Source organism: Seriola aureovittata, chromosome 6 (genome assembly GCF_021018895.1).
Source record: "Seriola aureovittata isolate HTS-2021-v1 ecotype China chromosome 6, ASM2101889v1, whole genome shotgun sequence".
NCBI classification, from domain to species: Eukaryota; Metazoa; Chordata; class Actinopteri; order Carangiformes; family Carangidae; genus Seriola; species Seriola aureovittata.
In genome coordinates this window covers 10,580,631-10,597,900 of record NC_079369.1, presented here as the reverse complement: position 1 = coordinate 10,597,900, position 17,270 = coordinate 10,580,631, and the positions used below count along the sequence as shown (strand labels likewise).

General features: G+C 41.0%; 1 protein-coding gene across 5 annotated transcripts in view; it reads right to left on the bottom strand.

Annotated features, from left to right (window-relative positions):
- The window catches only part of shc2 (SHC (Src homology 2 domain containing) transforming protein 2), an 18,830-nt gene extending 1,560 nt beyond the window's left edge, over nt 1–17,270 (bottom strand). Inside the window, exons 1-14 of one of the 5 annotated variants that reach the window (XM_056378292.1) lie at nt 17,122–17,270; nt 14,624–14,884; nt 11,152–11,222; nt 8,547–8,607; nt 8,144–8,263; nt 7,545–7,598; nt 7,294–7,345; nt 6,888–7,014; nt 5,809–5,989; nt 4,585–4,678; nt 3,280–3,459; nt 2,823–3,169; nt 2,381–2,532; nt 238–2,092 (exon numbers count right to left, since the gene is read on the bottom strand). In XM_056378292.1, the coding sequence (XP_056234267.1) occupies nt 2,404–2,532; nt 2,823–3,169; nt 3,280–3,459; nt 4,585–4,678; nt 5,809–5,989; nt 6,888–7,014; nt 7,294–7,345; nt 7,545–7,598; nt 8,144–8,263; nt 8,547–8,607; nt 11,152–11,222; nt 14,624–14,806 (1,599 nt within the window). In that variant the 5' untranslated portion in view covers nt 14,807–14,884; nt 17,122–17,270 and the 3' untranslated portion in view covers nt 238–2,092; nt 2,381–2,403. Of the gene's footprint in view, nt 1–237; nt 2,093–2,380; nt 2,533–2,822; nt 3,170–3,279; nt 3,460–4,584; nt 4,679–5,808; nt 5,990–6,887; nt 7,015–7,293; nt 7,346–7,544; nt 7,599–8,143; nt 8,264–8,546; nt 8,608–11,151; nt 11,223–14,623; nt 16,302–17,121 lie in introns of those variants that run through there. The other 4 variants (XM_056378288.1, XM_056378289.1, XM_056378290.1 and 1 more) reach the window with 4 other exon arrangements.

Genomic DNA, 17,270 nt, shown 5'->3' with positions numbered 1-17,270 from the left:
GATCCCGTTCTTTGCAACTCACTTCATGCACAAATACTGTTGATTGAGCACACAATAGCTTTTGAAAGCCGCAGCTTCCACACTGTGCCTCACATCTATTTATGGCTGATGGAAATCTGAAGTCTTAATTTGGCTGTGACGTGTGTATGGGAGGTCGGACAGCTGGGTTCACTGTGCAGCTGCTGCTGCATTAGCTAGTGAATATGAAGACTCACAAATGACAAGATACCATTTGAATTTCTTTCATTAATCTTTAATTAACTCTTTAATTAAATTTATTGACAAAAAGCCAATAAGGTTAATCAAAGAAGAAAAGATCCAAGAAATTCCTGAGAACGCAAAAGGAGAGATCTGAAAAAATGACAGTAATCATTTGGACCTCACCAAAAGCCTTGTAGCTCATCTCATCTCTGTGCATTCATGAGGCTGTGGCTAAGAACAGCAGAGGGCCTGATTAAAGATATGTTGAAGATGACACAGAGAGAAATGCAAAAAAGAATATGACCTACCTCTAGTAAGATTTAAAAGTATCAGATTGGCAAAAATAGGGTAGGAAATGTCAGTGTAGCCAAAGAACAGAAAAAAGACAAGCAAGTCATTGAGATGTACAGACACAGGCGTCGGGATAAGGACAATCAATAAACTGATGTATTTCCCTGAGCCGGGACAAATAAAGGATTTCATTTCAAGTCCAAATCCCCTGTCTTTAATATCACTGCAGAGCATCTATGGCTTGCTTCAAAGAAAACAAAAAGATGAATCTAGGAGAATGTTCTAAGGGATACACATAAAGACAATGACAATCATGACCACAATAAGACAGTATTAAACAAATATTCACCCCAAAACAAGAGCAGCTTAGATTACTGTTCACAAGTATAAGAGCTTAATCATCCTGAAGTTTGTTCAGTCATTCATTGGCATGGCAAGAAAACTAGTCTTTTGCATTAGGAGCATAAATGCACATTATATACACTCTGACACAAATGCCTGTCTCTGTAGTTATTAAGGCACTGAAGTTGGAGGGGCTATGGAAGTAACAGGCATGGATATAGTATGTGTGTGTGTATGTGTGTGTGTGTATGGATGTAGTATTCATTTGAGCTCAGAGTACAGTCTGACCAATGGTTTCCACAGGACTATACAACACGTACAGTATGTCTTTAACAAATTATGAACAGCCCTTTCAAACACAACACAAACGACTGATACTCACGGTAAATGTGTTAAAACCACTTTCAAGACAGTGTATTTTATGTTCACTTGGCTGTCTACATGAAGATATAGTACGACTGCATGATTTAAAAAGTGAGATTTGGTGCTTCGATTATTATGGAGAAAGCAAAAAAGACAGAAGAATGCGTGGCTTTTTTATAAATCCAGCACTGAATCATGTTCAGTGTGTTTCCATTGTGCCATCTCAGAGTCAGGTACTGCAGCCCTGTGAGCATGTAACAACAAACACTCTTTACAGTCCAATGAAACAGATATTCCATCAACTGTCTTTTGTAATTGCAGTATTTTCATTTCTTCCATTTATACTGAAATGAACTACTGAATATGGAACCTGACGTCTTTTGTGTGTTTTTTTTTGTTGTTGTTGTTTTTTCATATCTGCACCAAGTAACAAGTGACAGTTTTGTTCTGGTGATTGGATCTTAACATGACATTATTGTTCTGTGGAAGCACATTACTATTACAGGCATTGTAGGACATTTCTTCGCTGTGCAACAAATCCTTATGTGATTTCCTGAAGGTGGGTCCTCTCCGAACAGTCACAGTGGTTGACATTAACCAGCGTCAGGTTAAGTCAAACTGCGGATTCTGGTGGAATTGTTAGCTTCATAGCTGCATGCTGAGGAGTTTATGACAGATGAGGGATAGTTTGGGTTGATCCTGGTAGGACAACAGGCGGAGAAAGTACAAGCAGATGTCAGATGCCTTACTCTCCTTGGTAGAGTTGCTCGTGGAAAGAAAGTGTGAGTCATATCCTTTGTTCCAGATAAATATCCATCACAGATAATTGATTTCCAGATACAGTTTTTTACAGTTTTTTTTTTCTGTAGCTGCATGGGCACGGAAAAATTCTGCTCTGGAATAAGGTGGAGAAAGATTGATAGTTCAGTGATAGTGATAGAATAATCACATGTCTGACAGTAGATGGGCTGTCCATTACTGCATATAGGAACCAAATTGTAATTGATCACCCCCACAAGGTTAAGAATAACCACATATGTTTTCTTGAAAACATGCAATTTTCATCCAATGCACATTCAGTTCTTCTTACCATATAGAAGGCTGCCAATAATCTGAAGTCATTCTGCATCCCTGGTTACATTTATTTCCAATCATAACCATTATAAATGTTCTGCGTTCTTACCGTCCCATGCAGGGGCAGGTGGCTCACTGTTTCCTCCTGACCACCTGTTTAAGGTGGAGCTCACTCTCTGCTGCGACAATAGGCAGCTCGTTCTTCAGATGATATGAGATAAGGTGGCTTATGCTCTCAAATAACATGTCTTTGGTTCGGACCTGTGTAGAGAGGAAAGTACGAGATAGTGGGTGTAAGTAATCATGTTGACCACAAAGCTTATGATGGGATTTTTATAAAGCCTGTTTGCCATATTGAAAGGTAATAAATATATTAAATGACAATAAATGAACTATGATCAATGTTCAGTGAATCCTAGAGACACCCACAAAGCAGTAATTACAAATCTTCATTTCATATCTTGCTTCACTGGCTTTTTCTGAACTACTATGACCTTTGATTGCTGGCAAACATAGTTTTGACAAGCTGTATTGCCTGCTATTAGACTCACCACTCCCTCAGGATCCACTAGCAGTAGGTGTTTGGGCAGGCCACAGTGCATGCCTGTTAGCACATACTGTCCCGGGTTGGTTGTGCTCTCCCGGACGAGGAAATCTCCGTCTCGGACCAGGAGTTTCTCTGCGTCTCGTCGGCTCATTCGGCTGTGGTACCAGGTCTCCCTGCGGAGCTGATCCTCGTTTGGCGCCACAGGGGCTCGACGGCGTGGAGGGCTGGGCCACTGGTCCTCCAGGATCCGAACGCCTCCCCCCCCAGCAGCACCTCCAGCTGTGACAGATATACTGGACCCAACAGCTTCACCACTGGCCTCGTGGAGCTTCAGGGCATCTTCAAAGGGCCCTACAGGGATAGCAATGTTTCCCAAATAAAAATATTTCACAATATTTAACAAAGTGAAGTTATCCTCACTATATCTGTCAGAATATGTCATTCTAAACCTTAAGACTTACTCATGTCGAAGAGATCTTTCTTGGGACTGTCGGGTGCCCTGCCCCCTCTGTGTCCACAGGGCCCCTGTGCCAGTGAATCCAGGTGTTCCAGACTCTGGGTGTTAACATACTGATGCTCTTCATAGTCTCTGCTGCTAGATGGTTGGCCGTCAGCACACAGGTAACCATCTGACGTCAGACCTGAGACAGACAGGTGCGCTCAGTGCATTTCTGACTTCTGGCGGGACATGCAGAACTGTGCGTGTGTGTTTATAGTCATATGTGTGTGAAAATCTTTTATGTTTCTTATTTTTTGGGCCCTCTCTAATGGTTGACATCACAATTGGAAATATTTCCACAGACAATTAAGACCAGTTGCAGTATGTACTTAAGTGGATGTATATTAGTAATGTCATCATTTTTTTTCTACCAATTGTATGTAGGAACCAATAAGAGAGAGTAGCTTCCGGAGGGCCCTAGTAGCTGAATGGTTACAGTGCATGCCACAAAACACCAAGGTCCATGGTTCAAGTCAATAATGAAGTATTAACAATAATCAATACTTGAATGGAATTGCTTATTTATATTGTTTTTTCATGCTATAAAAAAAAAAAAAAAAAAAGATTTATCCTGAGGACCTGAGACCATTGCAGATATTTGTGGAAACAAATAGTACATGTTTCCTGAAAAGAATGGTGTAGTCTCCACTAGATTCCTCCACAAAGATAATAAAAATAATTTCTCAAGATTAACTATGGTAATAATCCAAAGGGAATTCAGAGAATCTTGAGGACGTTCCAAACTTCTCTCCTATCAAAGCTGATGGACAACCTGAACCACGAGGTAAAGTTTATCTATCTAAAGGTCATCCTGATTAAAGGTCCCAACAATCCTAATTCTATCAGGTGATTCTAAGAAGAGTCCAAACACTGGACTTTTTATGCCAGTGCCAGATCGTAAGTACATTTAATTCAGGGCAAAGTGCAGAGATGAGAGAAATGATCAGTGAGAGAGGTGAAGGACAGCCTCCACGTGTAGAGACCCTCAACTTATTCTCCATTAAGGATCACTGTTTTCCTCACTAGGTAAATAAAGAACATTGACACCCAAACCAAATAATAAAAAAATCTTATATAGATTTAATTAATATCTTTTTAATCTCTGCTTTAATCTCGGCTAATAATACCTCTAATAAGGTAATATTATCTTATAAAGTAGCTTTCTGGCATTACAAACAATGCCCCTCTATAACAAACTGGTGTAAAAGGTTACAGTCAAGTTTTCTTTCTTGCTGTTATACCTGCTTTTTGCCACAGGGTGTCTCACCTGAGCTGCTGCAGGTCTCAGTGTCCCAGTGAAGCTCATAACACAGTTGACCAGGGGGATAAGATGCTTGCTCCCTTCTAGCTGGTGAGCTCATCTGCAAACACACATACACACATGAGGAACACATCCTAAATACATTTATGTCTCTATACCTGAATGGACAACCCTCTCATCTCTTGTCCGCACATTATGTTGTTTTGAAGCACTCTATTTGAAACATTAGCTACAGCATGTCACCATATTTTGAACAAGCTGCAGGGAGAGAGACATGATTTCTCTCAACCGGTCAGCAACAGAGGACAGAGGACTAGATGTAATCATATCTGCCTTTGGCAATTACGGTGCAGGCATATCAGGAAGACAGTTATGGAGTATGTTTTCATGTTCCTGCTGTTTGCCTACCGGTAAACGATGCAGGGAAGGAGACGCAAAACATAATAGTCACCAATTTATGAGGGAGATATCAAAGAGTTTACCTGAGTCTGGCTGTCATTGTCTGGTAAAGGATAGTTACTTAATACCTGATAAAGACCAGATGTAGCTTCGATTACATCAGTAATAACATTAGATGGTGAATTTGGGAATTTCACATCGCACATGATTCTTGGATGCTGTCTTAGTGCATCTCACGCTTACATATTTGGCAGTGTTATATACTGCAGTGGAGGAGGAAGTATTCAGATCCTTTTAATGATATCTTTTTTAAATTCATTAATACATACAGATACACATTCTCTTCTCCTCAACAAACTTGTGACTTTTATTCCGTTGCTTATAGCACTATTCCTGTTGCCAATTTTTATGGCTTCCATTTTTATTCATTGCACTTTACTCAACTTAACACTACTTACACTTTACTGTCTCTTACTGTCTGACTTTTCACTAATCTTTGATTGTTTTTGAGGAACATTGGAGAATTTGACCTCTCTCCTCAGCTACCTTTTCACAAAGGGACACAAACAAACAAGGTGTCAGCCACTTGTTATATCTTACACAGTGTGTGTGGTTGCAGCTGTCAAATGAATGCAGTGGTGTAAAATGTACAATATTTCTTTTGGAAATGTAGTGGAGTAGAAGAATTAAAGTTAGAAAGTACCTCAAAACTATACTCAAGTACAGTACTTGAGTGAACTTCATTATATTCCCCCACTGCTACACTGCACTGCTAAGGCTACCATACCAGAATCCAGAACCTGACCCAACCTGACGTTCCAGGACACTCACCTGTGCTGCTGTCTTGCTCTGTGGCTGGGTGTGGATGTGACCCAGGAGGGCTCCACTGGGCCTGAGCCTGGAATCCACTACACCCCCAACAGGTGGCTCCTTCCCCGGGATGCTGTTGTAGTAATCATGCTCAGAGAAGTCCTCATCCTCACCCCACAATGGCTCCTCTGGCCTGACAGACCTGAGGAGGCACATACATGTGAGTGAAAGTAAGTAAGTAAATTAAAGAAAATACAAGAAAAACAGAGAACATGCCAATGTTTTTATTTCACTGTGCATGAGCATACTAACAGTATTATTACAACTAAATCAAGACCACTACTTCTATAATCAGAGCAATAATGATTTTGATTATTATTGTATTGTTTTATTATTTGCTCTATATGATTCAGTTAGAGATTGATATCACTAGAGCTGGTGCTGATGTTCATTTGGAACCAGAACAGAAAGACCAACAGTCTGGAGTTCCTCCTGTCTCTACAGTTGCATCACTGCAACACCTGAAGTTTGGTCACATGGTGAGAAGATCTGTGAGGATCAGTATTAAAAGAATGGATTTTTGAGGTAACACAAGAACAAACTATCATGTCTCTCAGTAACAAATGAAAAAGAAATCTGAGAGTTGTACAGTAGATCAGGTTTTTGTGTTGAAAATTCCAACTAAGCTTTTTTTTATGTTGGATGCTTGGCCTGTATAGTGTCAAAGTATTTATATTGTCAAACCAAGTATGATCTATTATGCCAAGAAAGTAAACTTCCCCAACCTCCACTTCCTCCATGTCAATCTTCCTAAAACAGCATCTGATTTATATTGATATTTGCTGCAATTGTCTGTATTGTATTGTATTGTACACTGTATTTGCAGTGTTTGGTTAAACCTTGAGAATATTGCTGTACAGGGAAAGTATTTACAGATATTTCTTAGCAACTTGGTTCTGGTTACTGTGTATATATAGGCTACAAATGTATGATTTAATAGTGTGTCACAACTCCATGGATGCCACAGATTTGAAAGACAGTACAAAAAAAAAAGTTTATATCTGTTCATAAAGGTCGTGATTTTGGCAGGACTGTGTTACCTCTCCACTGATGCCATAGTTTTGGGGGGACTGTGTAGATACTGTTTGAACTGCAGCTCGAAGGCCTGGCCGATGGTGCTGATGACACTCTGGGCTAAACCATCTGAGCACTCCAGGATATGACAAGCTGAAGGAAACAAAAAGACAAGAAGTTGTTTTTTTTTTTCAGCTGCCACATACTTTCAGAAGTAAGATCTTGACCTAAGATTAATCCCACTATGTTTATCCTATATGCTAATTTTTTCTTTTTTAACGGGGATGATATCTTGCTCAAAAATATTAGTAATTTATATTATAAAATAAGAATCGCAGTAGATGTTATAGTAAGGTCTACTCTCACATCCAGGACGACTTCATGGAAAAACTATTTTACTTCCAAATGAAAAAGAAGCTTTTCAGGACACACCTCTCTGATTCACCGGGTCTTTGGCCACATACGCTACATAATCAGGCGTGTCCTGCAACACACAAGAGGAAAAATTCAATTAGTCCCGATAAACTAGATGTACATTATTACATTAAAGCCTTCAGTGATTCTTGGATCATGAGATTGGAAAACAGCAAAATGCAATCCAGTAAGATATGTGCTGTCTGCCAAAATGTCCATTCCTGCAACAACAACGTGAAGGAGAGTTGGGAGTAAAATGCTGCACTCACTGTGTCTCCCCCAGAGGCAAATGAGATGGATTGCATGGGATGATGCGCTATCACCTGAAAGAGACAAGTAGATAAATCAGAGTCAGAGGTTTGTCTTTTTGTTGTTGTTGTTGTTTTATCGATTAACATGGATATATATAGCAATGTAGATGGAAAAGGAGACAAGAGATGCCAAGATCCAATGAAGTAAAGGTTAACGGTTTGACAGATACAGAATTTGAACCAATGCCAACAATTATACCAACAATACATGAATGAGTGAAGCTGTTTGCAACTCACTAAACATTGTTCATAATAAAAAGAATTCAGTATTTCCACCAACATTTTATTCTGCAGGGGAAATTACAATCAATACAAGCAATTAATTTACTCATGACCCATCACACCTATTTATTGGATGTGGAAACTCAGGGACAATTAAATGAGAAATTAATTCACGCATTTCATTATGAAAATTGAAGGAATTCAGTTTTGGTCACAGAGGATTCTTATATACAGAATATCAGCTGTGGACAATAACATTTATTAAAAGGATATTTGGACAAATTTATCACTCTAATTTCTCATTCTGAATTTACAGTGGTTTAGAAGCATCTAACCTGTCGTGTGGTAGGGATGAGCAGACCAAGTCCGTCTATGGAAATATTGACAGCGATACTCATGCCTGCAAATCGTAGGTTACTCTTCCCCATAATGGACTGGAGAGCTTTGTTCACAGCCTGCATGAGAAAGATTACAGTGAAAATGATCATCACATATTTAAAAGTGTGGTTATTTCAGAAAAGGATAATGCCATCCTGTTTTTGTCAAGAGAGACAACCTGCATAGGGCAACAGATGAGTTTGAACCAAAGTGACTGTCATAGACACTGTACCCTGCATGGTAAATTCTACACATCTAGTTCTCCAGCAGCAACAATTTTAGTATAAGTGAGAATACCAGGAAATATTTGCAAACAACATAAAGAAACATGCACACTAGGATTAAAAGTTTACTATTAACCTTCTTCCTCCAAGGCCCCTTTCCTCCTGGCACAGCTTCACAGAGCCTGTTGATGGCTTCCCTAATTAACAAAATGAAGAAAGGTCAAAGGTCAAAGGTCAAAATATAGTGGGAGACACTGACTAATGATCAGCTGGGTGCAAAGACATATTTATGATCTCGACATCATGTGGATTTATGGTTGCTGGATTGTTCCATGAGTATTGCTGAGATGAAAAGTTTTAGATGTTTAGCCCATGTATGTTCAGGGCTACGCAAATTTGCTCCATCACAATGATGGAAAACAAACCTGAGGTTAAACATGAACAGAAGCTTTGTGTTCCCTCCCTCGGGCTAAAGTCATAGGTCACAGACCCGTCACAGTTCAAAGGTCAAGAAAAGGTTTCCAGCAGGGCTGTTCACAATGTACTAAACTAGCTTTTACCACTGATTTACATGGATCTAACAAAAAAAAAAAACAATCTTCGTCATCATCAGTGATTGTTTATCAAATTCATGTTTAAGTTCCCATTGAATAAGAGAAAAAAAAACACTATAATCTGATGCAAAATAAAGTGTCTGCATGTTTTCTTTAGAGCGTATTTATTCACATTTATTTTCCACAGTGCAATTCGCTCTGCAGATTTGTTACAACTTTGCAGTGAAGCTGCTGTAACTCCTGGGAATGGCTGTCTAATGGGCGTTTAAAGCCTCTGTCCCCTGTGGGTCTGATGGCAGGAGTGAGCCATAATGTGGATTTGAGGCTGGAGCACACACACTCTCTTTGCCAGGGGACAGCGGGGACAGCAGTCAAGAAGCCAGCTGCCCCTATCAAGTGGCTCGTAAATATTTAAAAAGCAGCGTCCCGGGCCCCATCTCGAGTAAAGGTCTTCTCAGGGATTTTTGACAAACACCACAATGTTCAAATGACTCATGCTGATGAGAGGGCAGAGGGAGGAGGAGGAGGAGGAGGAGGAGAGAGATGGGCTGCTGTTGTTGTTTTTGTCTGCAGCCTCAGTATCTTCCCTGCAATAAAATGCTGGGCTTCATTATCACTGGTGTTGCTGTTTAACACCGTGACACACAGAGTACTGTTGAGAGAATGAACCCTTTTCAAATCCAGGAGCTGAAGTATGTTTTTCTCTGACAACCACTGAAATGATTTGCAGTAGTTTTCCAGGACTCAGTTTAGTTATGTACAGCCAGCTTTCGATGGAAAATAAAGGCTCCCACTTTAAATTGCTGCTTTTGAATCTCAGGCAGCAACAGTTCACATGTTGTAGATATCCTGTAAAGTTTTTTTTGGATCTATGAAGACAATGAAGCATTGATTTTTGGACTTGTGGGACAGATGAGCAGTAACATGGTCCCCAAGGAATCAGAGACACAGGCCTCATGTCATTAGCTTCACTAGAGAATTTGGAAGTCTGTTTTAAAGCAGCCTTTGACTAACTGCTTTATACAAGCTATGTCAAGGCCATAGTGCATTTGACGGAGGGCAAGCACCCTGAAAGTTGACCATAAAGGTAACAACCTCAAGGACACAAAAACAAAACAGATTCATCATCAATGCATGAAAAAAAATCATGATTACAAATGATGTCATGCAGTTAGTCATACAACCTAAATAAACCTGGTGTACACAGCTTATGCTTTGCATGGTTCCTCCCTTTGCTAATGTTTTGTGTTGCTGTTTTGTTTTGAACAACCCGCCACCCCTTTAAGAAGTTACAGCCGCAGACATTATCCAACAGGGTGCGTTCATGGGGACCACTGCAGCTTTCCACAGTCATTAGTGAACACCATCAATAATAGATCCCTCTCACTCTCTCTCTCTCTCTGTATCACTCTATCTCTGCTGCCTCCACTCCCCCTGCACTTAAGCCTTGGATGCATGGTGGGCTCCGATTACTAGCGATCGATTGTGGAGGAGAGAGAGGAGGGTGAGAGACAGATAGGAAGAGCGGGGGGAGTGTGTTTCTCCCATGTGGTTGAGGATTGCAAAGAACCCTGTTTGTAACAATAACATCACGTGTAGGGCATAAAAAACACAAAGACACAAACATATTAAGACCCTGAGGTTTAGGTTTATACATAAACATATCACGACCTGTCACACCAGTGAACACATACTGTGCAGAGCAGTTGTGTTTGTCTTTTAACTGGGACACGCAACACTGCAGTGCTGCCATCATGCACAATCTTGTGACTTTAGTTTGTGTTGATTTTTTTAAGATTTGCATTGGTATTACATTTCCAACTGGTCGATCATGGTTTGGTAAATAACCTTATAAAAATTCAAAATTGTGCTGTTGTCAATTAAAAAATAATGAAGTTCTTCAACATTCCCAAAAGGTAAATTGTTTTAAATCAAAGCTTGAGGTGAGACTTTATTTTGCTTATTACAGCAAAAGCCACATAACTAAGGATAATCCATCAAGTCAAAGGGACATATATGATAAGAAAATGAAAAGAAACACTCAATCTATGTACTGTACCAGCCCAGCATTGACGCACCGCTGATAGCAATTGGATATCATAGCCGCTGGTACTTTAGTTAATCCTATATATCTTGGATCAAATTCTCCTGACTCATCACTACCATTAGAGATGGTTACCAGCTTACCTCGTCACCTGAGTTCGCGTGTTGAAGTCCAGGGAGCGCATTGACTTCAACACTTCAATGCAGCCCATATACTGCAAAGAAAAACAACCCAAACAAAAAGAGTTACAACATGTTTCAAAATGTGTCTGCAGACAGGTTTTGGTCCAGACTACATGCCCCTTTTTGACTAATGAACTGTGCATGTCGAGTGCTGTAAGTGCTTGTGGTGTGATATCTCCAAAATGGGATATGGCCTAAAAAATGAAAGCTGAAAGTGAACATAAACTTGCTGTAGCATATTACTGAAATTACCTGCTTTCTGAGGACCTTAACTAGGGTAATAAATAATTATCTGAATGTTTAAAAAGAATAGACCTGTACAGCAAATACTGTATTTCCAGAAAAACTTTTCAAAATAGTTTTTCAGTACCATTGCAAATTATCTATTGGCAAACATGACTATTTCCAACAACACATAATTATCTAGCTCAAACAAACATTAAAGGCCATTAAAGTGTGATGCAGTGAGTGGCAGCCAGCTGAGCAGCTTCCTAATGGCTGCCAGGTTGAGGTGCTAATGGCACCTTGACTAGATTAGCAGCACTAAGAGCTCCAAATCATGGACGAGCTGTAGCTCCTTAGTCCTCTGGGGGATGCTAAGGGTGTGAGTGTGTGTATGTACTGCAAAAAAATCATTGCATTTGAGGATGCTTTGTATATCTGTGAGGTTTGGATGAAAAGATTTAATGGTGAAGGAAATCTATTACTTAATATTTCTGTTCGTAAAACAGCTGCATTGCCACCACCAGTAAATGTTTATCTGTACAGTAACATATAATGTAACATTTGTATATATTAAGTCTCATATAAAATTTGGGATGTAATACTTTAGAAATGTAACACCTTGTCTGATTTGTAAACTCTTTGTGAAACCTATTTGGTGCTACATACAACTCACATCTTGTCCACCCCACATTATTTTGGCTCAATCAATGTCGTGTTTTCTGTATTTTCCAGGGTTATTACTGTACTCAGTATAGCAGACAGCGACAGACCACACGACAGCCGCACAAACAAACACACACTCCAGAGAGAAATAGACAGAGAGAGAGAGAGAGAGAGAGAGAGAGAGAGAGAGAGAGCAACCTTTGAGCCTGAGAGCTTAATGAGCTTTCTAACCAGATTTGGAGACGGGGGGATGTCTTCCATCAGGAAAATTGTCTCTCTTTTTTCTTTCCTGCTCTCTGCCAATGCCTTCATTGTCACTCATTCATCTGCTGATGCAGTGCATCCCCTCCTCTATCATGCTATCTGCACTTTTATCCTTTTTGGATAGTCCAAACTCACTATTCCTGTGACTGCAGGAACAATGACTTTCCAAGAAGCATAATTTAATAAGAATGGCATCCTCTTTCAAACTTTCTTGCATCGTGGCTGCCTACTTTGAGATAAATTGGGGTCAGTTCATAGTTTTCCAATGTAGAAAATGTCGTAAACTAATTTCATTATCTAGTATAATGCAAGGCCAGACCAAGAAACATGCAGAATATGTAACAGTGGATGGACAGAGAGTGGGCAGATAATGAGGACCGCAGGATGTTACCAAACAGTACCTGAATGGTGCAGGGAGTAAATGATTAGTTTTTTTAACTTTGATGCACCCTTAGAAAACTGCACACATAGCAACAGAAAATCATGTTACAGATTACAGATATTTATAATTTGATGGGGAAATAATGTGCACCAGATTGTAATGGAACTGTATAAAATGATAACTGTCTGGTTTTAATATAGCTGTTTAAATGATAGCTGCTTTGGCAGCTGCAGTTCTTTGTTTGATGGTTGCTGCAGTGTCCTGGCTGTCAGAGACGGCAGATGCGAGCCAGGCGCAGAGCCTGACACGACTGTGAGGACAGAGTCAAAGTGTAAATAGGAAACCAATACTAAGAATCATATCTGTATCTTTCCCAGCAGAGAGAGTGTGTGTTTGTGTGGATGTGGATGTGTGGGTATGTGAAAGACTGAGTGAGAGAGAGAGAGGACAGAAATAGAGGGAGAGAGAGCTGGCGCTATGGTAGCTATGCTGATTAAAAATGGCACAGCACAGCAGAAATCTACTGTCACTTTGACACTAATACATGCAGCAACTACTCCTCCCTGCATAGACTTACCACTGAATTGCACATATACCACCGCTTTGGGTGCCGTGAAATGCTTTTCAAACATTAGCTCACATGGCAATTCTAAAATGATTGCAGTGCACGTTCAGAGATGACAACGATAAGCTGTTAAAAGCTTAGTCTGATAATTAACTGAGTTATCAAACACCTATGAGAGCAGCACTTGTTATGAATCTAGGAAAGCTCTCCGTGGGGAGGAGAGCTCATACGCACTCATCATTGGACCCCTCCCAAACCGATCCATCCGTCCTCCTCCACATCACATGATGCAAATGACTGTGATTAAATGTAATTGAATATAGGAATGAATGGTGCCTGTATAATGCCATTAGAAAGCATGCTTGGGCCCCAGACTGCATTAATCAAGAGCATGTCATTAGTTTGGGTGGGGGGGTCGGGGGAGAAGAGCAGTACAACGAGGGGCAGGAACAGGAGCGGGGGATCGCTAAGGGGAGATCATTGACATTGACGTCAAGCAGTCCGCAAATCACAAGCACGCACTGCTGAAGATGTCTCTTCAGAACACAGAATTATCTGTTTGGTTTATAATCAACTAACTAACCATCAGTTTCTTTATGTAGCCTGATCTTATTTTCATAAAAACACAGAGAGTTTGTGTAATATTTACAAACATCACTCCAGCTGACTATAATGATGCTAAGATTGGGATTCGCTATGCTGAGGGATTATAAATCACACTTTATGGACAAAATCTTAGGGTCTCATTGCACACATGAAATGAATGTAAACAATCCCAAAACCACACAAAGAGCACCACTCCCACAAGCTTACGGTGGGATCTTACAATCAGAGCCAGGTTAAATGCACTATAAATACAGATGGTTATTGTTTGAAGTAGTGTATGATGCATACAACCTATGATAAACAGTGCTGCGGAATAACAATCCTCACTACAGTCTGAACACATTATTTCATGGTTTATCTTTTTCCACCATGATGTCTGTTTCTGCTATCCTCCTGACGCAGTCTCCCCACCAGCCACACCAAGTCATCTATCTGGATTAAATTATGTATTCCCCAGCCCTCTCCACATGAGCTGCATAACAAACTGCCTGGCACTGTGGTGTCCTTTTGTTTCCCACCCAGGCATAGAAACCTAAATGGGGTCATCAATATTATGGCATTCACAGGTACCTGTGAGAAGACAGTTGTTTATTAATGTGCACCTGGAAAAGTTTTTCTTTTTCTTCCTTTTAAATACAAAAAGACACAAATCCTGAATGAAGTGAGTGTTTAACTTCTTTTACAATGAATATACAGTATGCGTTAAAAACATGTGGCCAGTGACTCACCCTGACAATATAAGAGGCACCTGGTCCTGCAATCTTCTTGTCAGGGTGCAGCCAGCCCTGGGAGGGTTTGTGGATGAAGCTGCCCTTCTGGTTGAAGTCTTCTCCTCCCAGCCACATGCCCTCCACTCTTGTCCTGCGGTTCATTCCTGACCTGGAGCTGCTGGAACCACCAGGGCTCGCCATGACCTCTGTGGCCCCAAATCCGTGCCCCCCTGGACTGGCAGAGTTTGCTGCTGCTACTGCTCTCTGCCCCCGAATGGCCTGTAGGGAACAGGGGGTGACACACACAGGGTCACAGGAGTTGAGCACTGCTGCAAGACTGGCCACTGGGCCACTGACTGAGGTCACACCACTGGGCCTGTGTGACGTTGAAGACGGGGAGACAGAGGCCTGGGAAGACGCTGCTGCCTTGCCAGAGTCTTTGCTAGAGCTGGAGCTGGAGCTGGAGTTGGACGGGCTCCGGCTGAGCAGCGAGTTGGAGAACTTCCACTGGGGCATCTTAGGGATGAGCATGCAGAAGGTTGTGGTGGCATCCTGTTCCCCATCCAGGCAAGGGGAGTCAGCCAGGGCTGTAGCCCCAGCAGAGGAGGAGGTCCTGGTACTGGGATCCAGAGGAGGCAGGGGAGGCAGAGGAAGGCTTGGGGTGGAGGAAGGGACTACTGGTGTGGCCACAACTTTGCCACTCATGGCTAAGCTCTGCATCAGGTCGTCGGAGGAGGTCACAGACTCGTTGCGAAAGCGGCCATACTTTGGCTTAAGGAGCATGCCCGGAGGAGCCGCCTGAAGCAGGACCTGAGAGGGGGGATAACTGCCACAGGATGAAGGGGGGGAAAGGGGAAAGGGGAAAGGGAAGGGGAGGGGGGAGGTGTGATGGAAGAGGGGGAGAAAACTAGAGACAAAATCTTCCAGGCGGAGTCCTATATCCTTGTCAAAGTCAACTGAATGCTGTCTGGTCCTCTCCCGTTCACGCACACACACTGTCCCACTCTCATACCGCTCTCCTCTCTATCTGAGATGGCCTGCTTCCTTTCACTGCCTTAGGCAAGCTCGCTCTTATGCTCCCAGTCTCTCTCTCTCTCTTTCTCTTCGGATGATGTCATTGGGTCTATTAGCCCTGCCCTGCCCAGCTGCTCTCAGACTATATTAGCTAAAACACATCTGCCTGAACAACCCTGCTCGCAGACACACACACGCACACTGCAGAGCACCTATTATTGTGCATAAAGGACATTCAGTGCATTAAAAACGCGTCAGTATCTTTTGGAAAAATTGTATGATTTCAAATCTCTCAGACTGAACAAAGCTGTCATTGTATAACCTGAGACAATAAAAGAAAGCAATGATAATGAGGTTACATTTAAGGTTACATTGCTTTTAAGTGACTGAGTTAATCAAAGCAAAGCCAATGCTCTTTTTCTCAATTTTTAACTCACTCTCAAGACAATACAAGAATAAGAACAAGAATATTTCACTTCAGTAGGAATGTACACAAAAATAAACAATATTTTGTAACAGTACACACTGATATGACTATATTCAAATACAAATAGAAATATTAACAGAAGAATTGATAGAGAATAAATACAGGGATGAATGTCATCCAATTAGTTTAAGTGTATTTTGTGTGAGTCGAAAACTTAACAAAGGACACAATGCAGCCACACTCATAAGGGACTACGTGTCTGAAAACATCCACCCTATCCCATCTGTCTGAATTCTCCTCCAAACTTCCCTCCCACCCGCCTCCCCTGAGAGCAATCAGCCATCTCAGCACGATCCTTTGAGCCCCTCAACTCCACCCTCCCTCTTGCCTTTTTCCTCATTCTCTGTCAAATCATTTTTACTCCTTTTTTCTTTCCCGATTTCTCTCACAATTGTGTTTTCCCATCTTGCACACAGGTAACATAAGGTATGCAACAGCAGTCAAGGTTCTGAGAGTAAAACACAAAGTGGGTTAAGCAGGGATTTACACCACACAACTTTTTTTTTTCCATTTTGTGGTGGTCCAATCGTATTCATAGGTAAGAGTGAATACAAGGTATTGAAAAATAAAAAAAATGGACCACAAAGGTTACTCAGTTTGTTGGGAAAATAAAGAAGAGAAAACTGACATTAAATGTTATAACGACACAAGAAAAAACTCAGTGGTCAGAAACTCAGTGCGCAAACAAACAATGTCTGGAACGATTGTGAAATAACCCAATAGCCAGGGTCATCTGTTACCCACAAAGGAGGGGTAATGCACTGACTAAATAATGCCACCTACACAGACAAGGAAAAGCTCATTATGTTCCTGTCAATAGCTTAAATTCAATCAAGCAAGTCATTACGATTTGTTTAGTCCCATAATTAGTCTGGACAGTATAGTGTCTTGTTTTCTTTCCAACAAAATGTGAGTCACTAAACAAAATATGACTCATTCAAAACAGTACTGACCAAAATATGAGCAAATTCTACACTAAATGTATTCACAAATGCATCAGAGGCAGGAAGCTTACCTATACGTCTGGGTCTGAAGAGAAAAAGGATGAAAATAAGATCGAGCCCAGTAAACATCCAATGACTTTTATCAAAAATAAGCTATGGTTGAAAATGCAAACAATTTAATTTCACTAGTCAGGAAACCCTATTACAACTGAAAAACCCA